The sequence below is a fragment of the Gossypium hirsutum genome, chromosome D10 (assembly GCF_007990345.1).
Source record: "Gossypium hirsutum isolate 1008001.06 chromosome D10, Gossypium_hirsutum_v2.1, whole genome shotgun sequence".
In the NCBI taxonomy this organism is placed as follows: domain Eukaryota; kingdom Viridiplantae; phylum Streptophyta; class Magnoliopsida; order Malvales; family Malvaceae; genus Gossypium; species Gossypium hirsutum.
Window position 1 is genome coordinate 65,333,980 of NC_053446.1, and position 22,173 is coordinate 65,356,152.

The following is a 22,173-nucleotide window of genomic DNA, read 5'->3' on the forward strand; positions in this document are numbered from 1 at the left end:
TGCTGCTCAGAACCAGTGGACAATCCACCAAATGGATGTCAAGTCTGCATTCCTCAATGGATTTCTAGAAGAGGAGATATACATCGAGCAACCCCCAGGTTTTATAGTGCCTGGTAAGGAACATTTGGTGTATAGGCTAAGAAAGGCCTTGTATGGCCTAAAACAGGCCCCTCGAGCCTGGTATGCTCGAATTGACTCATATTTGGTCAGTTTGGGATTTGAAAGGAGTGCTAGTGAGCCAACACTCTATGTTAAGAGGAATGGAGCTGAAACACAGCTTATTGTGTCACTATATGTTGATGATCTTCTAGTGACTGGAGGAGACAAGTTTATGATGGCTGATTTCAAAGCAAGAATGAAGGAAATGTTTGAGATGTCAGACCTGGGATTGATGACATATTTCCTAGGAATGGAAGTCAATCAAATAGAAGGAGGAATCTTCTTGAAACAAAAGACATTTGCCCTGAAAGTGCTGGCTAAATTCTCAATGGAGAATTGTAAACCAGTGAGCACACCAATGGTTATTGGCATAAAGCTATCGAGCCAGGAGGAACATGAATCTATCTGTGAAACAGATTACAGAAGCCTTGTTGGGTGTTTATTGTATTTGACAGCAACAAGACCTGACATTCTGTTTGCTGTGAGCATGCTATCAAGGTTCATGCACTGCTGTAACCAGCAACATTACAAGGCTGGGAAAAGGGTGCTAAGATACATCAAAGGTATCTTAAACCATGGAATACAGTTTAGAAAGGCTAAAGAGTTGAAACTGATTGGCTACACTGATAGCGATTGGGCTGGTTCAAAGGATGACATGAAGAGCACTTCTGGCTATGCTTTTACACTTGGCTCAGCTATGATTTGTTGGAGCTCAAGAAAACAAACAATGGTGGCTCAATCGACAGCAGAAGCAGAGTATGTGGCAGCTGCCAATGCTGTTAATCAAGCTATGTGGCTGAGAAAAATTTTGAGCAACTTGAATCTACAGCAGAATGAAGCAACTGTGATACATTGTGACAACAAGTCAGCAGTTGCTATTGCTAAAAATCCTGTCTTCCATGGCAGGACAAAACATTTCAACATCAAACTCCATGTGATAAGAGAAATGGAACAAGCTCGAGAGATCGAGCTAATCCATTGCAGTTCTGAAAATCAGATTGCTGATATCTTCACAAAGCCTCTTGGTGTATCAAGATTTCTAAGCCTGAAGAGGGAGCTAGGAGTCTGCTGCATAGAAGCTGAGGAGGAGTGTTGAAGTCAGCTCCCATGTAGCAGCAAAGGTGGCCATGCAAGGAACGTGCTTCAACAGCAAAATTGGTGCAGCAAGCTGAAGCTATCCATTTAGTTTCCTTAATTGAATGTTTTGTATTTAGTTAGGATCAAACTTAGTTGGTAGCTGCATTTTGATGTAATTAGGTGCTGAATGACAAGTTTAGGTAGAAGTTTTTTGTTTTTCAATCAAGTTTACCAAGTTACTAGGCATTTTAGTGGTGTTAGGTATGTTATTAGGTGATTACTTGTTTGTTTTACTTATTGACTGATATATGTAATGGCTTAATGCCTTGTTGATGTGTTAATGAAAGATATCAGCTCATTTTTCATTCAATCTTCTTCTCTCTTTTCTGTTTTTTCACTTGCTAGTTTCATCTTTCTGTTTTCTACTTCCGAGCTTGCTTCTTCACCAAGGCTCGAGGCTTACTACTCAAGCAAGACTAGAAACAGCTTGTTGCTGCCTCTTGCACCAACACACGTTTTACGACTGCTGGAATTCCGGCACCCCCTTAACATCATTCTCCCAAAGTAGTGACTGTAAATTCACAACGAAGAATCACCGTATGCAGCAAATGGTTATGGAAAATCGCATCGTTTGTTTCAAGACACAAACACCACTCTGCAACCGCATAACATGTTCAGCTAAGATCAACACCTACAGATTTGTGTAAATAATGCAATATAAAATAATCAGAGTAGTATAATTTGTGTTTTTTCTTGTAGTAAAAATCATAGTTTAGGATTAGAGGAAGTGACTGTAAAGACAAAGTTTCGAAGCTCATAAAAATGAATGTATGAACCAAATGGATTAAATCCAAATTATATGAAGAACATAAGGTGATAGAATAGTTAATGCTTAGTGACTAAAGTCCCTGATTGCCAATTACAGAATAGCATCAAAAACACATAATCATCATCTAATGAATCAAACTGATATAAATTTTGATCTGCAAAGGAAACTTTTTCTAATGATGTGCAGTCAAGTACACTCAAGTCGAGCAGATATGGTGGAAGCTCTGAGAGTAATTTGAGGCTCTTGCAACGATCCATATGCATATACTTAAGGCTTTTAAACCTCAAGCTTGGTGAGGGCACGTCAACAGTTGGAAATTTAATGATTGGACAACCACTAAGATGTAGAGAAGAAAGGGATTTCAACTTCGAAATATTGCTTGATACATCTTTTACCATTGAGTTTGTCAAGGTCTACCGTTGAAGTCTGTCGAGATGCTCAATGAAATCAGGTACTTCTTTTATTCCGGTTTCTGATAAATCTAACTGATACGGGGTTGCGCGCGGACCAAGATCGAGTTGCCAAGTCACGAGAAACTCCTACGAAAACCCTAAACAATTAGATCTGAAACGAAACAGAAAATTAAAAGATTAGATTTTTTTGAATTTTCAGATCTGAAATAAAATCCCCAAATCAGCAAAGAATCAAATTGAGAATAGAAATAAGTGTTAGGGTTCTTGAAACCCTCAAGGAGATTGTGATTCTGCCCAATTGAACACCAAGATAGTTTTCCCTAAATTTCGACAATCTAATTTCACCCAAAAAGAGTATGGAAAAACCCTAGAAATTGGGGATTTTTGGGCTGATTCCTTAAGATAGAAAAAGGCTGAAAACACAATAAGAACAGAAAATAGATTAGATAATGATTAAGCACAAGTAGAAATAAAGAAAGAATTGACAGTAAAAAATTAAAAGATAAGTCCTAAGAAGCCTTGAAATCTCGAAAGATCTCACAACTCCCTTCAAACGGCTCTAATCTCCCCTCCAAAGAATATCAATGGCAAGAAGAAGGTTGAAGATGGCTCCCACAATCAAAAAGATTGTTAAAACAACTTCTAAAGAAAACTCAAGAGAAAATCCTTGAAGAACTCAAAGAGAATTTTCACTCAAATCAAATCTGAAATTTTCAATATAATTGTAATGTAATGTAGGGTGGCTGGCCAAGCCATATAAATAGGCCTTTCAAATGTTTTCCTAATTTAATTAGAACACTAAAACTAAAACTAAAAAAAACTCCTAATTATTTTAATATGGAAATTCGGCCAAGGGTCTTTTATTTGGGACTCTTGGACTGAATATAAAAATTTAAACTAAATAAAATAAATAAATAAATAAATAAAAATAAAACTTTACAACTTGGGCCACTTTGACAATTTGGCCTGATTTTCAACTAAGTATGGGTGGATTTCTTGATTGGGCTTGGAATCTTCTTATTGGGCCTCGCCTTCAAGAATTTGGGCTTTTGTGACTCGTATCATTCCCCCCTTCCTCAAAAAGATTCGTCCTCGAATCTGAAAAATCAAATGAACTCGACTTTCCTCTATCGAACGGGAGTAATGGCAATTGAGTCCACTGAAAAGAATAGCCATGAAATAGTAAATAGCAACACAAACAAGCTTGTAGTCCAATTATAAGCATAATAGAACAGGTATAACGCAAGTGAATGGACAGATTCAGATTACCATGCAAACAATCTAATTTACTCACCACTGCCTCGTCAAATATTTGAAACAAAGATGGACATGTTTTAAGGCATTCAGTCGTCTCACATTGTTCCCACAAACCATGAATAAATTGCGAGTAATAAATCAAATGGTAAACATAATCGTCACAAGTAGGTATTTGAAAAGATTCACATGGTTCACAGAGTTGCATAATCATACCATGCATAAATCGACGGTCTATAGATTCACTCACACATGCATTATCAAAAACAAGAATCTTTTTATCAACCATCAAAACAGATAGATCATCAATAAATAAAATAGGACAGTCAAGCATGTTTCGATCTAAGTGTTCATCAACACGATCTTTATCACTATTCGAGGAGTACAAAAGTGTTTCAAAGGTTTCAAGCATCTTACCTTGATAAACAAAAGAATAATGGTCGATTTTACCTTTTTCATTTAAAACAAACCTTCGCTCATCGGGGGCATAGTGTAGTTGAATCTCCGTTGTTGAGTTAACCTTTGTCAAATGGAACTCAAACTTCATGTACAACCACATAAACTGTTTAAGGCACGAATATAAATTGAAAACAAATTTGGAAAATTTCGTTACCTTATTCTCCAAAATAGATTTGGACAAATTCGAGGATTTTACACAAGGTAAATCAAGAGAATAACAAATCACGCTTCTTTTCGTAATGACTTTATCAACCACAATCGAAGAGTAACAATTAATCGGATCAAAATGAGGGGATCTTTTAAGAACTAAGTCACCAAAAGTTTTATCAATAATTTTCAAATCTGCAATGGACTCGGTTTCTAAAATTTCCTTACCTCGCTTACCTTCGGGATCATGTAGTGTGATTTCATCTTTGCCTAAGTTGATCGTATGAAAGCGTCTTTCATTTGAGAGGTATTGAAGTTGAAAGTTATCTTTCGATCTTTCAGGAACCTGAAAAGTAGCAACACAAGAAAAATTCATATCTTGGTTAGTGGAAACATTCCTCACTAGCCTTTCCTCGTCTTTTTCTTTTGTTTCTTTTTCTAACTCATTTTCTCTTCTTTCTTCAACTTCTTTTTCAAATTTCTTTTCTGTTTCACATTCCTTTTCACTCTCAATCTCTTTTTGCTCTTTTTCATTCTCTTTTTCTTTTTCCTCACTTGTTTTAACAGAATTTCTCAGTTTGATTTGGTCCTCATGGACTTGTTCCGGAGTGAGCGGCACTAAGGTAAGTTTCTTTCCTTGATGCTTGAAAGAATACCTATTGGTACGACCATCGTGAGTGACTTTTCGATCCAGTTGCCATGGTTCTCCTAGCAACAAATGGCAGGCTTGAATAGGCATTACGTCGCACACAACTTCGTCTTGATACTTACCGATAGAAAAGGCAATGCGCACTTGTTGAGTGACCCTAAATTGGCCTTCGTTGCTAAGCCCTTGTAGTTGATAAGGTTGTGGATGCTTGGTAGTGGTTAAGCAAAGCTTTTCCACCATCGTCGTGCTGGCTACGTTCGTGCAACTTTCACCATCAATAATAACTCTACAAAGCTTACCTTGTACATGGCAGCGAGTATGAAAGAGATGTTCTCGTTGCTGCTCGCTCTTTGGTTTTGCCAAAGAGGATTGTCCACGATCATGAAAATCATCATCCATTCTAAGGACACGTCGAGGGCCGCGCCTCTGGGGTTGGTTATCCCTATCTTCTTTGATTGGATGAGGTTCTTGATTCAATCGCACCTCATTGATGGTAGCAGTCAAAGCTCGAAGAGCAGCAGCCTGTTCATCCAACTGTTGTTGGAATTTTTTAAATATGTCACCATTATTATCACCTGTAGACATTTTTTTTTTAAAAAAAATCTGCAAAACACTCAACACTCAAAAATAAAAGTTATCAAACCTCACCGTTAATCACTCAAAAAGAAAAAATCAAATTCTCAATGAGGTCGAATTCAATCTTGTGAGTTCTTTATCAGAGTTTATATCAACCAATTAGAGAGTGTGAACCAAACTACCAAAGAATCCTAATTTGCACTAGGATGCCAAAAACTGACGAGACACCAATTGATTCGTGTTGCACCGAGGAAGAAGTTGTGCACACGTTTAAATCCTACTAACACAAGAAACAAGAAGGTGTTAGATAACGTAAAGGAAGAATAAAGGTAAACAAATGAAAACCTACAGCTAAGAATCAATAAAATTGCTGAAAACAGAAAACCCGAAAAACTGCGGAGTAACTTGACAACTTCGTTTGAGGTGTTCCCGATCTCAAAAAATCACAAAATTAAATCTGGAATGTCTTCAAATATTGAATTTTTGATCTGGAAAATTTGGGCACCAAATTCAACCCGCTGAATATTTTTTTTAATTTTTTTATTGGATTTTGTCTTTTTTCAATTTTTTGACTTTTTCGACTTATTTTTTTACGGGAAATATTTTTTTATATTCAATAACAGTGCCAAAAATATGTATGTAAAATTTCAGATCAATCAGAAAACGTTTACCCACTCAAATGAATTTTTTATCGAAAATTTTTCTGGGTAAAACTGCTGTTTGTAATTTAAAAAATAGAGATCAGTTTAGAAATCAACCAAGAACACCCAAAACGCCCAAAATCTGATACCAAATGATACGGGGTTGCGCGCGGACCAAGATCGAGTTGCCAAGTCACGAGAAACTCCTACGAAAACCCTAAACAATTAGATCTGAAACGAAACAGAAAATTAAAAGATTAGATTTTTTTGAATTTTCAGATCTGAAATAAAATCCCCAAATCAGCAAAGAATCAAATTGAGAATAGAAATAAGTGTTAGGGTTCTTGAAACCCTCAAGGAGATTGTGATTCTGCCCAATTGAACACCAAGATAGTTTTCCCTAAATTTCGACAATCTAATTTCACCCAAAAAGAGTATGGAAAAACCCTAGAAATTGGGGATTTTTGGGCTGATTCCTTAAGATAGAAAAAGGCTGAAAACACAATAAGAACAGAAAATAGATTAGATAATGATTAAGCACAAGTAGAAATAAAGAAAGAATTGACAGTAAAAAATTAAAAGATAAGTCCTAAGAAGCCTTGAAATCTCGAAAGATCTCACAACTCCCTTCAAACGGCTCTAATCTCCCCTCCAAAGAATATCAATGGCAAGAAGAAGGTTGAAGATGGCTCCCACAATCAAAAAGATTGTTAAAACAACTTCTAAAGAAAACTCAAGAGAAAATCCTTGAAGAACTCAAAGAGAATTTTCACTCAAATCAAATCTGAAATTTTCAATATAATTGTAATGTAATGTAGGGTGGCTGGCCAAGCCATATAAATAGGCCTTTCAAATGTTTTCCTAATTTAATTAGAACACTAAAACTAAAACTAAAAAAAACTCCTAATTATTTTAATATGGAAATTCGGCCAAGGGTCTTTTATTTGGGACTCTTGGACTGAATATAAAAATTTAAACTAAATAAAATAAATAAATAAATAAATAAAAATAAAACTTTACAACTTGGGCCACTTTGACAATTTGGCCTGATTTTCAACTAAGTATGGGTGGATTTCTTGATTGGGCTTGGAATCTTCTTATTGGGCCTCGCCTTCAAGAATTTGGGCTTTTGTGACTCGTATCACTAACTCATAAAAGTTATTTGGGATCTCCGGAAACTTATTGAGACTACGACATCCCTTAAGGTGAAGGGTTTTAAGTGATGTCAAATGGTCGAGGCAAGGAAGTTCGACCAAACTTTCGCATTTTTCATAGTCAAGTGTTTCAAGGTTGACGGCTCCTAATAAATTAGGGATCTTCTTTAAATTTTTGCAACTAAAAAGGTTAATTTCCCGTAAATGAACAAGATCCTGCACATGATGAGAACATAAAGTAGTTAGACCATCATTTACTTAGACTCTATCAAAATAAAAATTTATATTTGATGTAGTGGGTGTATTAATTCACCCACCATTGTTTCTTTTAAAAAATAGAATAAAATCTTTTATATTTATTTTTTAAAAAATTAATAAAAATATGTTATCATAAGATTAAATGTTATATCAATTATAAATTATTTTTCTTAAAAAAATTCTTGGATGAAAAAAGTATAAAAGTATATATACCTGATGACCTTCGTTCCAAAGTTGTTCTATGTTTCCATATGCTAATCTCAATACAACAAGGTTCTTTGGATTAAAATTTGGTGATAAAGATTTGAAGGGGTAATAATCCCATCGAAGATACCTTAGCTCATCTGGAAGAGATATTATATCAACTTGGTATGGAAGTAGCTTCTTATAATACTCATGCTCTTTTCACAACAAATTCCTTGAATTCCTTGAATAACTCGTGTTTTCAAAACCAAAAGGTTGGAATAATAGGTTATCCATATGTGACATGTCTAACTTTATTCCTTGAATTCGATGAGTTCCTTGATAACAAAAACTAATTTATCAAATATTATCCCGAAAAAATTTATAGACATTCCATTAAATAACTCATAAAAGAATAATTACATTATGATAGGCGTAGACTAATTGAGCACTTTTAGGAATTTTTACATACAAAAAGTGTTTTCTTTTCTGTTGTTTTTATTTTTTTCAAATCAATGCATTAAGTATTTAACTAAGTCATAAACCTTGAGCAGATTCTCCACTATACCTAAGACATAGTCATTATGTGTCATTATGCATCAATTCCGCCATACCAGGCCCTTGGTGCTTAAGAAAACTTGATGCATCATTTGACGAGAAGAAGATGAAGAAGACGCCATGAAAGTGTACGGATTGTGAGATTGAGGAAAAAGAGCACAAATAAACCGTGGGAGCTTTGCTTTTGCTTCTACCTTTTAAATGGTAAGAAGAAAAAGTGACTTGATTAAACGGGGATGAGATTGAAAGTGTTTCTGTTAAGCTGAAGCATAGCCAATTCGTCCTAATCCAAGGCTCGGATAAGAAAAAGTCTTATTTTTTCCTAAACCTATTTTTTGAACCTCATGTTTTTTTACCTAAATTCTCTTATATTTTAGATTAACCTTCAAATTTAAACGAATAGTTCGGCCGCTTGAATAAATCTACTCCGGATTTACATATTGGCAGTAGTACTTTTTAGTCTAAACCCACCAAAAAATATGAAAGGACTTTGATCTAAATCAAGGCTAGCTTAAATAAATAATAAAAAGAAAAAAGCCTTCAATTTTGTCTAAATTTATTTTTTTATTCAAATTCTCTTATATTTTGGAACAACCTTCAAGCTTGATATTTGCATTTATTTGTAATACGAGCTGTTACCCTTAGATGAATATCCAATTTAAAGGGACTGTTTTTCTTGCCTAGTCGGAAATAATTGTTCCATTCATTAGTGTACTATTTGGTCCTCGACGCCCCACAATTAAGTTCACATGATATTGATTTTCATGTGTTTTTTTCCTTACCTTCATTCATTGATTGCAAAAAAGCAAATCAATACTATGCTACAAAGCCGTCTGTCATCCTCTTGGCTTAATTTTCATGGAAAATCTGCAGATTACAGTCTTATGCCTGTAACTTCATAATGCACCAAAGCATGAAAATTCACCACTTGATATGCGACGCACAATTTTTATGTTTTGTGGGTGATAAATAAGATACATTAAACACCTATCATCCAGTTTGGTTTTTAAATAAGCACTTCATTTTCTATCATATGAGATTAATTTATTTAAAAATTGTGGATGCAAGCTTACAACATCTATCACTAGCTAATTTGTAATGCTAATGGACCTGAATTTGTGTAATTACTGCAATATAAAATAATCAGAGTTGTATAATTTGTGTTTTTTTCTTATAGTAGATCATAGTCTAGGATTACAGAAAATTATTTTAATTACTAAGCTTCCAATCTTGAACTTGTTGGATATCATCTCATCAAAACCAATGTACAAACCAATTCCAAAACAGAGTAGAACTCTGGAATTTTAATTGCAAAAAGGGAAAATTGATTCAAGTTTTAGCCCAAACTGATGTAACAATCAAGTCAAATAGCTGTACCATGAAACCAACTCTTAATTTTGAAGTTCCAACTAAACCAAAATCATTTGGATTTCTTTTCCAGGTGTTTATGTTGGGTTCCTCTATGGGGTAAACATCAATCTAGCTTGAGAATGAAAACCGTGATAGGGTTGGCATTGAAAATAGCATCCAGGCTCCATGTGTTCATTCAACGAGTTTTGAGATGAGAGCAACTCTGCCAAATTCTGCATGCATTTATATGGTCCATTGATAAATCAGGGGAAAAGAATGCCATGAGGATGCTAATAATCAGAATAAGTCAGTAGTAATTTACCCAACAGCATATGCTTCCTCTCAATGGGATAAACAAGGCAACTCTGTTGACAAGTTGCAGTACTGCTTCAATATCTAAGTCCAACCACAATATAAAGAAATCATTTAGTAGACGAAATTGAAGATCTTAAAAGCTTACTTGTTACAAACATCTGTTATTTATTCCCTCATCTGCTTTCCTTACATCAATCATTGCCATCTTTATTCCCTTCACATTAATCTCTAGGTAAAAGGGCACATCTATAAATGTGGATTTTGTGGGAACTTTACTTGTTGGTGAGAAAGAAGATATCAAAAAACCACCCATAATCTGCAACTTCAATTCCAGTAGAGTACTGAATCTGAGTCTGGCTTGACTTTCATGCAAGTTTTATGAAATCTACAGATCACAGTCATACCAAAAAAAATAAAAAATAGAACATAACAAATAGAAAATACCTACTCCTAGATCAATATAAAAGCATAGGTCATAAGATTAACCAATCTCAAACATATGTTGATTATATTTAGGTAATAGTTGGTAGATTTACCTAACATGAACATAAATTAGAAATCATGAACTGAAATATTATATATATATATATTTACCAACTTTCAAAGGAAACATGAAACATAAATCAATGGGCGAACAAATCATTGAAGTAAAATGCAGATAGTATTGAGATGCAATATGATTAAATCTCTACTTGCTGCCTATGGCATGAGCACCAATGGTGGAACCTAAACAATTAAGCTGAATGATGTCCACCACTGATCCTATGAATCAAAACCAGCCAATAGCAAGTCAACTGTCAAAAAGAATTCAAGTATGAATCTTAATCTCTCCTCACTACAATGCTCAAACAACATGAAAGCAGTAAGATACAAAGAAATTTCAGCCCAAACTGATATGATAATCAAAATCCAAGATAAGAAAATATCAACTCCAATAGCTCTACCATGAAACTAACCCAATCTAGCTTGAGAAGAAAACTGTCAAAGGTTGCCTCCAGCTCCATGTGTTTATCCCACAAGCTTTGAGATCTGTTGCAAATTCTGGATTTATATAATCCCATTGATAAATATGGGAGAAATGGTGAGGATGCTGAAAATCATTATATGAACCTAAAATCATGATAATAAGTCAAAGTCAAAGGTAACTTACTTCTCCACCAAGACTGAATTGCCAGAACCCAAAAAGGGGCTCTAAAGATTACTTTGACTTTGTGTTGACAAATCTGTTGACAACTTGCATTGTCACCAAATATCAGTTCAAACACTTATATAAAGCAAGCATTCAGTAAATAAAATTGAAGGTCTTACAGCTCAGGTGTTCCTCCTTGTATGGCTAAAGCTCCAATTCAGCAGTGGCATTCCCAAAGATTTGTCATTCCCTAATCTTACATCAACACAGAAGCAAAGGATATAAGAAAAAACAATCTCACAAATAACCAATCTTTCTAATGAATCAAGATATGATTGAAGGAAAATGCAGCAAGTATTGAGATACCAGATGATACCAACGCTGGAACTAAACAATGAAGCTGAACCGAGTCCACCATTGGTCCTATGAATTAAAAAAAAAAACCCAATAACAAGTCAACTGTCAATAAGAATTAAGTATGAATTTTAATATCTGAATTTTGGCAACCACCAAAATCCCCTCTGGATATTTTATCAACTCCAAAGCAGAATCATTTTGCTACTGTATTGAAATCTCCAGTTACTGTTCAATTTTCCTCTAAATTAATTAATATATATGGAGAATTTCCTTCTTGGACAATATATGCTATATCTACAAAAGAACACAGACACGACAGGGGAATGAAGATGAGAAAAATGATAGTAAGCAACAATCACAACTGTTAACAAATTTCCAATTTTATGTTTCATAAATTATGCTTTTAACATTTACAATGTGGAACTACAAGGTTTCAGTATGGTAAAGCACCTTCTAGAAGACAAGTAATTTATAAAGCAGAGCAAGTTTAGATTCATCCTGGTCGGTTTTAATTAATTAAAGCACTTCATTTGCTGTTATTAATTTATAAGTTCAAAATTTACTATTAACAATTGTGGAAAACAAAAGCATGGCAATATGAAAAATGAAATGAAAAAACTGAAAAATGTATGATAATATGAAAAATGAGATGAAATGAAACCCTTACCTATGCATTTGGATGACATAATTGAGAAGTTGAAACTCCTCAAAAGCAGAGCCAAAGATGGAAAGAAATACAAACTATTTCAATCTTTTAAGTCCTCCATCCCCTTCTTCACCATCATGGCTAAAGCTTCTTTTGTTCCCAGCAACTCTCTTTTCAGTAGCATCTGAATCACTCTTTTTATCCACGTAAAATACATGAACACCACATCTCTCGACCTTGATGTACTCTTCTCCTCCTCTTCCTAAACCCAAAGGTCTGATGTAGAATTTGAAAGACGCCTCCTCATAATTCTTGTCTTCTATAACCATGTCGATGCTAGATAGAATAAACACGTGATAATCCATGTACTTAACTCGCTTAAAGAAACTGAGGAGAGATATCTCACTTCTGAAATTTTCACAACCACCTCCACCATTGCCACCACCGGCGGTTGTAAGTTGGTACTCACAAATACAGCCACCTAAGTGAAGTGCAAGGCAGTGAGTGGGATCAGCCACAAGGCAGATAGCAAAAACCAAAAATCTGCTCCCACTATCCCCATTTGGGGCTATCTTCAAACTTAAGGAAGAATTCATGCTCTGACACTTGAACATATTTGCTGAAATTTTGTTTCCTGGGAAATAACAAATCAATCTTGGAGCTCCGTCAGGGTTGGATTGCCGATCATATCTCGCTGCCCATTTCTTAGCTAGGGATCCAATTTTGAGCATGGCATTTGCTTCAATGTTATTAATTGACTCTTGATTCAATTTGAAGCAATTACAGAATAGCATGGTAAAACAAGTATCATCAGCATCTAAATAATCAAACTGATATAAATTTTGATCTGCAAAGGAAACTTTTTCTAATGATCTGCAGTCATGTACATTCAAGTCGAGCAGATATGGTGGAAGCTCTGAGAGTAATTTGAGGCTCTTGCAACGATCCATATGCATATACTTAAGGCTTTTAAACCTCAAGCTTGGTAAGCGCACATCAAGAGTTGGAAATTTAAGGATTGGACAACCAATAAGATTCAGAAAAGAAAGGGATTTCAACTTTGAAATATTGCTTGATACATCTTTTACCGTTGAGTTTGTCAAGGTCAACCGTTGAAGTCTGTCGAGACGCTCAATGAAATCAGACACTTCTTTTATTCCGGTTTCTGATAAATCTAACTCATCAAAGTTATTTGGGATCTCCGGAAACTTCTTGAGACTACGACATCCCCTAAGGCGAAGGGTTTTAAGTGATGTCAAACGGGCGAGAGAAGGAAGTTCGACCAAACTTTCGCATTTTTCACAGTCAAGTGTTTCAAGGTTGAGGGCTCCTAATAAATTAGGGATCTTCTTTAAATTTTTGCAACTGAAAAGGTTAATTTCCCGTAAATGAACAAGATCCTGCACATGATGAGAACATAAAGTAGTTAGAGCATCATTTACTTAGACCCTATCAAAATTAAAATTTATATTTGATGTATTGGGTGTATTAATTCACCCACCATCAATACATTAAATTGTTTCTTTTAAAAAATAGAATAAAATTTTTTATATTAATTTTTTTAAAAAATTAATAAAAATATGTTATTTAAATGCTATATCAATTATAAATTATTTTTCTTAAAAAAATTCTTGGATGAAGAAAGTATAAAAGTATATATACCAGATGAACTTCATTCCAAAGTTGTTTCATGCTTCCATATGGTAATTCCAATCCAACAAGGTTCTTTGGATTAAAACTTGATGATAAAAATTTGAAGGGGAAATATTCCCATACAAGATACCTTAGCGCATCCGGGAGAGATATAATATCAACTTGATTTGTAAGTAGCCACTTGTAATCCTCATGCTCTCTCCTCGACGGAATCAAAGAAAAATAGAAAAAATACATCTAAGATTAATCAGGCTTTCAAAAACAGAAGGTTGGAATAACAGGTTACCCATACGTGATATGTCTACTTTTATTCCCTGAATTCGATCAGTCCCCTGAAAACAAAAACCAATTTATCAAATATTAGCATGGAGAAATTTATGGACATTCCATTACATAACTCATAAAAAAATAATTATATTAGGATAGGCGTAGACTAATTGAGCACTTTTAGGAACTTTTACATACAAAAAGTGTTTTCTTCTCTCCTGTTTTCATTTTTTCAAATCAATATAAAAAAATAATTATATTAGGACATTCCATTATTTTTAGTATATATACCTTGAGCAGATTCTACCTAAGACATAGTCATTATGTGTCCAGTATGATGATAATTATTTTATTTTCTAAATACTAATTAAAAGGGATAATACTTGCTATGATATCAAATGTATAGGTTTATATAGTGGCATTCAACCAAATGACAATATCTCATTAAAGTATATTAAAAAATATAATTAGTGCTTACTTTATTATATTTGAGCACTTCTTCCACGTGTTTAAGATTCCATAGTCTACTGCACTTACCAAGGGTTTTAGATACTTGACAAACAATGTCCTTTCCCATCTCTTCAAGCGTATCATGCATATCAATTATATCTCGTAATTCCCGGCGGCGCATTGCAGAATAACGAAAATAACCAAGAGAGAAATTAAGAGTAGATGAGACATTGATCAGGCATTTGTCAAACAATTTGTTTATTCCACACACTGCACCCTTATAACAACCACTTAGAATAAGTTTTGTTCTTTTCATGGGTTCCCCATTAAAGAAGCATGCAATGTCAAGAAATATATTCTGCTCTACTAAATCTAGCCCATCATAACTACTTCTCAAAGCCTCTGAATTTTTTTCTCTGGGGGACAGTCCTTTAGCTTCTCCACCTTACTTTTCCAATAATTTATACTTCTCTTATTTAAATCAGAACCCAAAACTTTAAGAGCAAGTGGATTGCCTTGAGTGTACTTTACAAACCTACGGGATAGATCTTCAAAACCAACTGCGGGATTCAACTGCTTAAACGCAAAGGTAGAAAAAAGTTGAAGAGAATCGTTCTCAGTTAACCCTTTCACCTCATGTATTGTGTCAGCTCCTCCACTCTCAAGCACTTGTCTATCTCTTGATGTTATAATGGTTTTACTTCCATAACCAAAATGTTTAACACCCATATAATCTATTTGGTCTGAGTCATCAACATCATCAAGGACAACAAGTTGTTGGTGCAAGAGGCAATAACAGGCTGTTTTTATCTTGCTTGTATAGCAAGCCTCGAGCCTTGGTGAAGAAACAAACTCGGAAGCAAAAAACAGAAAATGAAGCTAGCTAGTGAATAACAGAAAAAAAGAGAAGAAGATTGAATGAAAATGAGCTGATTTTCTTCATTAACTCATCAACAAGGCATTAAGCCATTACATATATCAGTCAACAAGTAAAACAAACAAGTAATCACCTAATAACATACCTAACACCACTAAATTGCCTAGTAACTTGGTAAACTTGATTGAAAAACAAAAAAAATTCTACCTAAACTTGTCATTTAGCACCTAATTACATCAAAATACAGTTACCAACTTAGTTCAAAACAAACTAAAACACAAAATGTTCATTTGAGTAACCAAATGAAACAATGCAGTTTCGGTTTGCTGTTAAAGCACGATCCCTGCATGGCCACCTTGCATGGTCACCTTGGCTGCTGCATGGGGGTTGACTTCAACACTCCTCCTCAGCTTCTATGCAGCAGACTCCTAGTTGCTTCCTTAGATTTACAAATCTCGATGCACCAAGTGATTTTGTGAAGATATCAGCAATCTGATCTTCTGAGCTGCAATGAATTAGCTTGATCTCTCGAGCTTGTTCCATTTCTCTTATCACATGGAGTTTAATGTTGAAATGTTTTGTCCTGCCATGGAAGACAGGGTTTTTAGCAATAGCAACTGCTGACTTGTTGTCACAATGTATCACAGTTGCATCATTCTGCTGTAGATTCAAATCACCCAAAATTTTTCTCAGCCACATAGCTTGATTAACAGCATTAGCAGCTGCTACATACTCTGCTTCTGCTGTTGATTGAGCCACCATTGTTTGTTTTCTTGAGCTCCAACAAATCATAGCTGAGCCAAGTGTAAAAGCATAGCCAGAAGTGCTCTTCATGTCATCCTTTGAACCAGCCCAATCGCTATCAGTGTAGCCAATCAGTTTCAACTCTTCAGCCTTTCTAAACTGTATTCCATGGTTTAAGGTACCTTTGATGTATCTTAGCACCCTTTTCCCAGCCTTGTAATGTTGCTGGTTACAGCAGTGCATGAACCTTGATAGCATGCTCACAGCAAACAGAATGTCAGGTCTTGTTGCTGTTAAATACAGCAAACAACCAACAAGGCTCCTATAAAATGATTCATTAACAGGCTCATGTTCTTCTTGGCTCGACAGTTTTATGCCAACTGCCATAGGTGTGCATGTTGGCTTGCAATTTTGCATTGAAAACTTGGATAAAACTTTCAAAGCAAACGCTTTTTGTCCCAAAAAGATTCCTTGATCAGCTTGTTGTATCTCTATTCCAAGGAAATAAGTCATCAACCCCAAATCTGACATCTCAAACATCTCCTTCATTTTTCTTTTGAAATCTTCTAACATAGTCTTGTCTCCTCCTGTTACAAGGAGATCATCCACATAAAGAGACACAATAAGCTGTGTTTCTGCTTGATCCTTCTTAACATAAAGTGTTGGCTCACTAGCACTCCTTTCAAATCCCAAACTGACCAAGTATGAGTCAATTCGAGCATACCAGGCTCGAGGGGCCTGTTTTAGGCCATACAAGGCCTTTCTTAGCCTATACACCAAATGTTCCTTACCAGGCATTATAAAACCTGGGGGTTGCTCGATGTATATCTCCTCTTCTAGGAATCCATTGAGGAATGCAGACTTGACATCCATTTGGTGGATTGTCCACTGGTTCTGAGCAGCAACTGCAATCAGCAATCTGATTGTATCGAGTCTGGCTACTGGAGCAAATGTTTCCATGTAGTCCAGACCATACCTTTGACTGAAGCCCTTTACAACTAGCCTGACCTTTAGCTTGTTTAAACTTCCATCCGCATTGTGATTCACTCGATAGACCCATTTTACACCGATAGTCTTTCTGTTGGCAAGCTTTTCAACCAACTCTCATGTCTGATTCTTTACAATCATGTTGATTTCATCAACCATAGCTTGTTTCCAACCTTCATCTGCCTCAGCCTCTTCAAAACTGCTAGGTTCTGCTATTGCAACCTGTGCCCTTTCATAAATATCTTCTAGGGGCCTTGTGCCTCTCACAGGCACATCATCGACATCCATTTCAGGTCCTAGCTGCTCAAGTTCAGCTTGATTAGGCACTAGGTCTTCTGAAATTGCTTCTGGCTCATTTTTCTCCCAATTCCAGCAGGCTTTTTCATCAAAGATGACATCTCTGCTCACCTGGACTTTGTTTGTCAAGGGATCCAGAACCCTGTAGCCCTTTTTGACTGAGCTGTAGCCTACTAGAACACCTGGTTGAGCCCTTTTAGAGAGCTTGTCTCTCTTTGCTGCTGGTATTTGTGCATAACACAGGCAACCAAACACCTTCAGATGTGCCAAGGAAGGCTTGAAACTGAACCAAGCCTCGAAATGTGTCTCGGATGCAAGAGCTTTGGTAGGAAGCCTGTTCTGAAGGTAAACAGCAGTGTTTACTGCCTCAGCCCACATGGTCTTGGGCAGTTTCTTTTCAAACAGGAGACATCTGGCCATATCCATCAGACTTCTGTTCTTTCTTTCAGCTACCCCATTCTGCTGAGGTGTGTAGACATTTGTAAGCTGATGTTTAATACCAGCATCATTGCAAATGGCTTGAAACTGAGCTGAAGTGTACTCAGTGCCATTGTCTGTCCTTATCGATTTCAGCTTGCAACCTGTTTCTATTTCTACAGCATTTTTAAACTTCACAAACACTTGAGCTACCTCAGACTTGTGTTTTAAGAAGAAAATCCAGCAAAACCTTGTAAGATCATCAATAAAGAGGATGAAATACCTGTTTTTGCTGAGTGATTCAGTCCTCATCGGGCCACATACATCAGAGTGCACCAGCTGCAGTCTTTCAGTAGCTCTCCAAGCTGAATTTGTAGGAAATGGCAGTCTTCCCTGTTTTCCCATCTGGCAAACTTCACACACATCATCATGCTCCACTGAGCTAGTGAAGTTCTCTGCCAAGCCCTCTTTGGCCAATCGAGCCATTGATCTGAAGTTGGCATGTCCAAGCCTTTGATGCCAAAGCTTGAAGTCATCAACAGAAGTTGTGTATGCTGAGTTTGAGTCATTTGCCCAGTGAACCTCAAAGCATTTATCAGTCATTGTGACTGTCATAAGGCTTGATCCACTTGGATCAGTAATGTGGCATTGTTTGTCCTTGAACACAACAGAATAACCTTTCTCGAGCAGTTGAGCTATGCTGAGAAGGTTTCTGTCAATCTCTGGCACCAACAGCACATTTGGAATGATCTTGTTGCCTGTGGGAGTACATATCAGCACTTCTCCTCTTCCTTCAGCCCTTATAAACTGACCATTTCCAACCTTGACCTTGGTTTTATAACTTCTATCCAAGGTTTTAAACAAGGAGGCATCTGGTGACATGTGGTTAGTGCAACCACTGTCCAGCAACCAGCCTTTTGAGCATTTCTTCTCAGTAGCTAAACAGGAAACAGCAAAGACCTGTTCTTCTTAGTCACTACTGTCCTCAGCTACTCGAGCTTCAACCTTTGACTGCTGAAATTGATTCTGCCTTGGCTTACTCCTGTTTTTACAGACCCTTTCAACATGGCCCTTCTTCTTGCAGTGTTGGCATGCTGCATCTGGCCTAAACCAGCATCTGTCTTCTGGATGGCCTAGCTTCTTGCAATATCTGCAGGGCTGGTCATTGCTCCTTGCAGCATCAGGCTTAGGCCTGCTTTTCCAAGGCTTTTTGCCTCTTTGAGCATTGGTGCTCGAGGCTTCTCTGGCCTTGGCTTGAAATGCACCTTCTTGGTGATCTTCAGCTCTGCTAGCTCTCCTTTGTTCCTGAGCATAGAAGGTGTTGATTAACTCAGTCAAAGAGATGCTAGCAAGGTCTCTTGAGTCCTCTAGGGAGGATATCTTTGCTTCATATTTCTCAGGCAAAGTGGAGAGTACTTTCTCCACAATTCTTGCCTCAACAAAGTACTCACCTAGGAGCCTTATGCTGTTAACCACTGCCATAATTCTATCTGAATACTGCTTCACTGTTTCTTCTTCCTTCATCTTCAAATTCTTGAAATCCCTTCTCAAGTTCAACAGCTGCTGTTGCCTTGTTCTCTCAGTGCCTTGAAACTCCTCCTTAAGCTTGTCCCAGGCCTGTTTTGGAGTCTCACAGGCCATAATTCTGGTAAAGATGACATCTGATACACAGTTCTGAATGCAGGACATGGCTTTGTGCCTTTTGGTCCTCTCATCAGCATGTTGTCTGATCTGAGCTACTGTGGGATTAGCCCTCAGTGGTGCTGGCTCAGCATCTGTGTTAACAACTTCCCACAGATCAAAGGCCTGCAGGTAAGTCTTCATCTTTACCAGCCATATGTGAAAGCTTTCTCCATTGAAGACTGGTGGGGCTGCTGGTGAAAATCCTGAAGAAGCCATCAGGTTCCTTGGTTTGAAGCAACAGGTCCACTAAGACAACGGCTCTGGATACCAATTGTTGGTGCAAGAGGCAATAACAGGCTGTTTTTATCTTGCTTGTATAGCAAGCCTCGAGCCTTGGTGAAGAAACAAACTCGGAAGCAAAAAATAGAAAATGAAGCTAGCTAGTGAATAACAGAAAAAAAGAGAAGAAGATTGAATGAAAATGAGCTGATTTTCTTCATTAACTCATCAACAAGGCATTAAGCCATTACATATATCAGTCAACAAGTAAAACAAACAAGTAATCACCTAATAACATACCTAACACCACTAAATTGCCTAGTAACTTGGTAAACTTGATTGAAAAACAAAAAATTCTACCTAAACTTGTCATTCAGCACCTAATTACATCAAAATACAGTTACCAACTTAGTTCAAAACAAACTAAAACACAAAATGTTCATTTGAGTAACCAAATGAAACAATACAGTTTCGGTTTGCTGTTAAAGCACGATCCCTGCATGGCCACCTTGCATGGTCACCTTGGCTGCTGCATGGGGGTTGACTTCAACACAAGTACTTTCTTCTTGTTGAGTCTCTCTTGAGTTAAAGTGGATCTAATGGAGGGGGTGTCTATATCAACATTTGATTTCAATAATTCCGAAAGAAATTTATTTTGTAAAGATTCCTTCCCTTGCCTTTTTATTTCCTCTCTAACATTTTGAAGAAACCAACGACTTTCAAACTCTGAAGAGAATTTTTTATATACAGCCTCAGCAAGGGTTGTTTTGCCTTGACCACCCATTCCCCAAAGTCCTATTACACGATAGTCTTTTTGCTTAAACAGCTCTAAAATCGTATTTTTCTGATTTTCTATTCCAACCAATTCTTCAGAAGCACTTTCAAACCCAATATGCCTCAACTTTTTCATAACATCTCCAACAACTTCTTTAATGTAATCGGTTTCAGGTCTAGAAAACAATAAAAAATGTAAATAAGTAAACATGAAATCTAAAACAAATATAAGTTGAAAATAACAAGATGAGAAAATTATTGTTACTTGTCAAATTTGCCTCCTTTTATATGGCACCCTTTTAATGTACCGATCTCTGCAAAAGCAGATTTCCATCGTTGTACTGTATTAGTTGTGTTGAAGTCAGCTCCCATGCAGCAGCAAAGGTGGCCATGCAGGGAACGTGCTTCAATAACAAATTGGTGCAGCAAGCTGAAGCTATTCATTTAGTTTCTTTAAATGAATGTTTTGTATTTAGTTAGGATCAAACTTAGTTGGTAGCTGCATTTTGATGTAACTAAGTGATGAATGACAAGCTTAGGTAGCTGTTTATGTATTCAAACAAGTTTACCAAGTTACTAGGCAAATTAGTGGTGTTAGGTAAGTTATTAGGTGGTAACTTGTTTATTTTGCTATTGTAATCCCTTATATGTATTGGCATCATGCCTTCTTAAAATGTTAATGAAAATTCAGCTCATTTTCATTCAAATCTCTCTCTTTCTTTTCTGTTTTCCATTGTAAGTTTTTTTCTTCCTTGATTGTTTCTGCTGCAAGCCTCGAGACTTGCTGTTTAAGCAAAGCTGAAATCAGCTTGCTGCTGCCTCTTGCACCAACAATTGGTATCTAGAGCCCTTGTCTTAGTGGACCTGTTGCTTCAAACTAAGGAACCTGATGGCTTCTTCAGGATTTTCACCAGTAGCCCCACCAGTCTTCAATGGAGAAGGCTTTCACATATGGCTGGTCAAGATGAAGACTTACCTATAGGCCTTCGATCTGTGGGAAGTTGTCAACACAGATGCTGAGCCAGCACCACTGAGGGCTAATCCCACAGTAGCTCAGATCAGGCAACATGCTGATGAGAGGACCAAAAGGCACAAAGCCATGTCCTGCATCCAGAACTGTGTGTCAGATGTCATCTTCACCAGAATCATGGCCTGTGAGACTCCAAAACAGGCCTGGGATAAGCTTAAGGAGGAGTTTCAAGGCACTGAGAAAACAAGGCAACAGCAGCTGTTGAATTTGAGAAAGGATTTCGAGAACCTGAAGATGAAGGAAGCAGAAACAGTGAAGCAGTATGCAGACAGAATCATGGGAGTGGTTAACAGTATAAGGCTCCTTGGTGAGCACTTTGATGAGGCAAGGATATCGGAGAAAGTCCTCTCTATTTTGCCTGAGAGATATGAGGCCAAGATATCCTTTCTAGAGGACTCAAGAGACCTTGCTACCATCTCTTTGACTGAGCTAATCAACACCTTCTATGCTCAGGAACAAAGGAGAGCTAGCAGAACTGAAGACAATCAGGAAGGTGCATTCAATGCCAAGGCCAGAGAAGCCTCGAGCATCAATGCTCCAAAAGAAAAAAAGCCTTGGAAAAGCAGACCTAAGCCTGATGCTGCAAGGAGCAATGACCAGCCCTGCAGATATTGCAAAAGG

The 22,173-nt window shown here is 36.7% G+C and overlaps 2 protein-coding genes across 2 annotated transcripts; both read right to left on the bottom strand.

The window, feature by feature from the left end:
* Positions 1-11,254: 11,254 nt before the first annotated feature.
* LOC107934958 (inactive disease resistance protein RPS4-like) lies at positions 11,255-14,705 on the bottom strand. The gene is made up of 5 exons (XM_016867484.2): positions 14,628-14,705; positions 14,071-14,139; positions 12,176-13,554; positions 11,518-11,574; positions 11,255-11,406 (listed from the first exon to the last, which is right to left on the bottom strand). The coding sequence occupies exons 1-3, from the start codon at positions 14,703-14,705 to the stop codon at positions 12,250-12,252; spliced, it is 1,452 nt and encodes a 483-aa protein (XP_016722973.2). The 3' UTR covers positions 11,255-11,406; positions 11,518-11,574; positions 12,176-12,249.
* A 212-nt stretch (positions 14,706-14,917) lies between these two features.
* On the bottom strand, positions 14,918-20,966 carry LOC121222136 (disease resistance protein RUN1-like). The gene is made up of 3 exons (XM_041102064.1): positions 20,788-20,966; positions 20,305-20,698; positions 14,918-15,298 (listed from the first exon to the last, which is right to left on the bottom strand). The coding sequence occupies exons 1-3, from the start codon at positions 20,964-20,966 to the stop codon at positions 14,918-14,920; spliced, it is 954 nt and encodes a 317-aa protein (XP_040957998.1).
* Between the last annotated feature and the right edge of the window lie 1,207 nt (positions 20,967-22,173).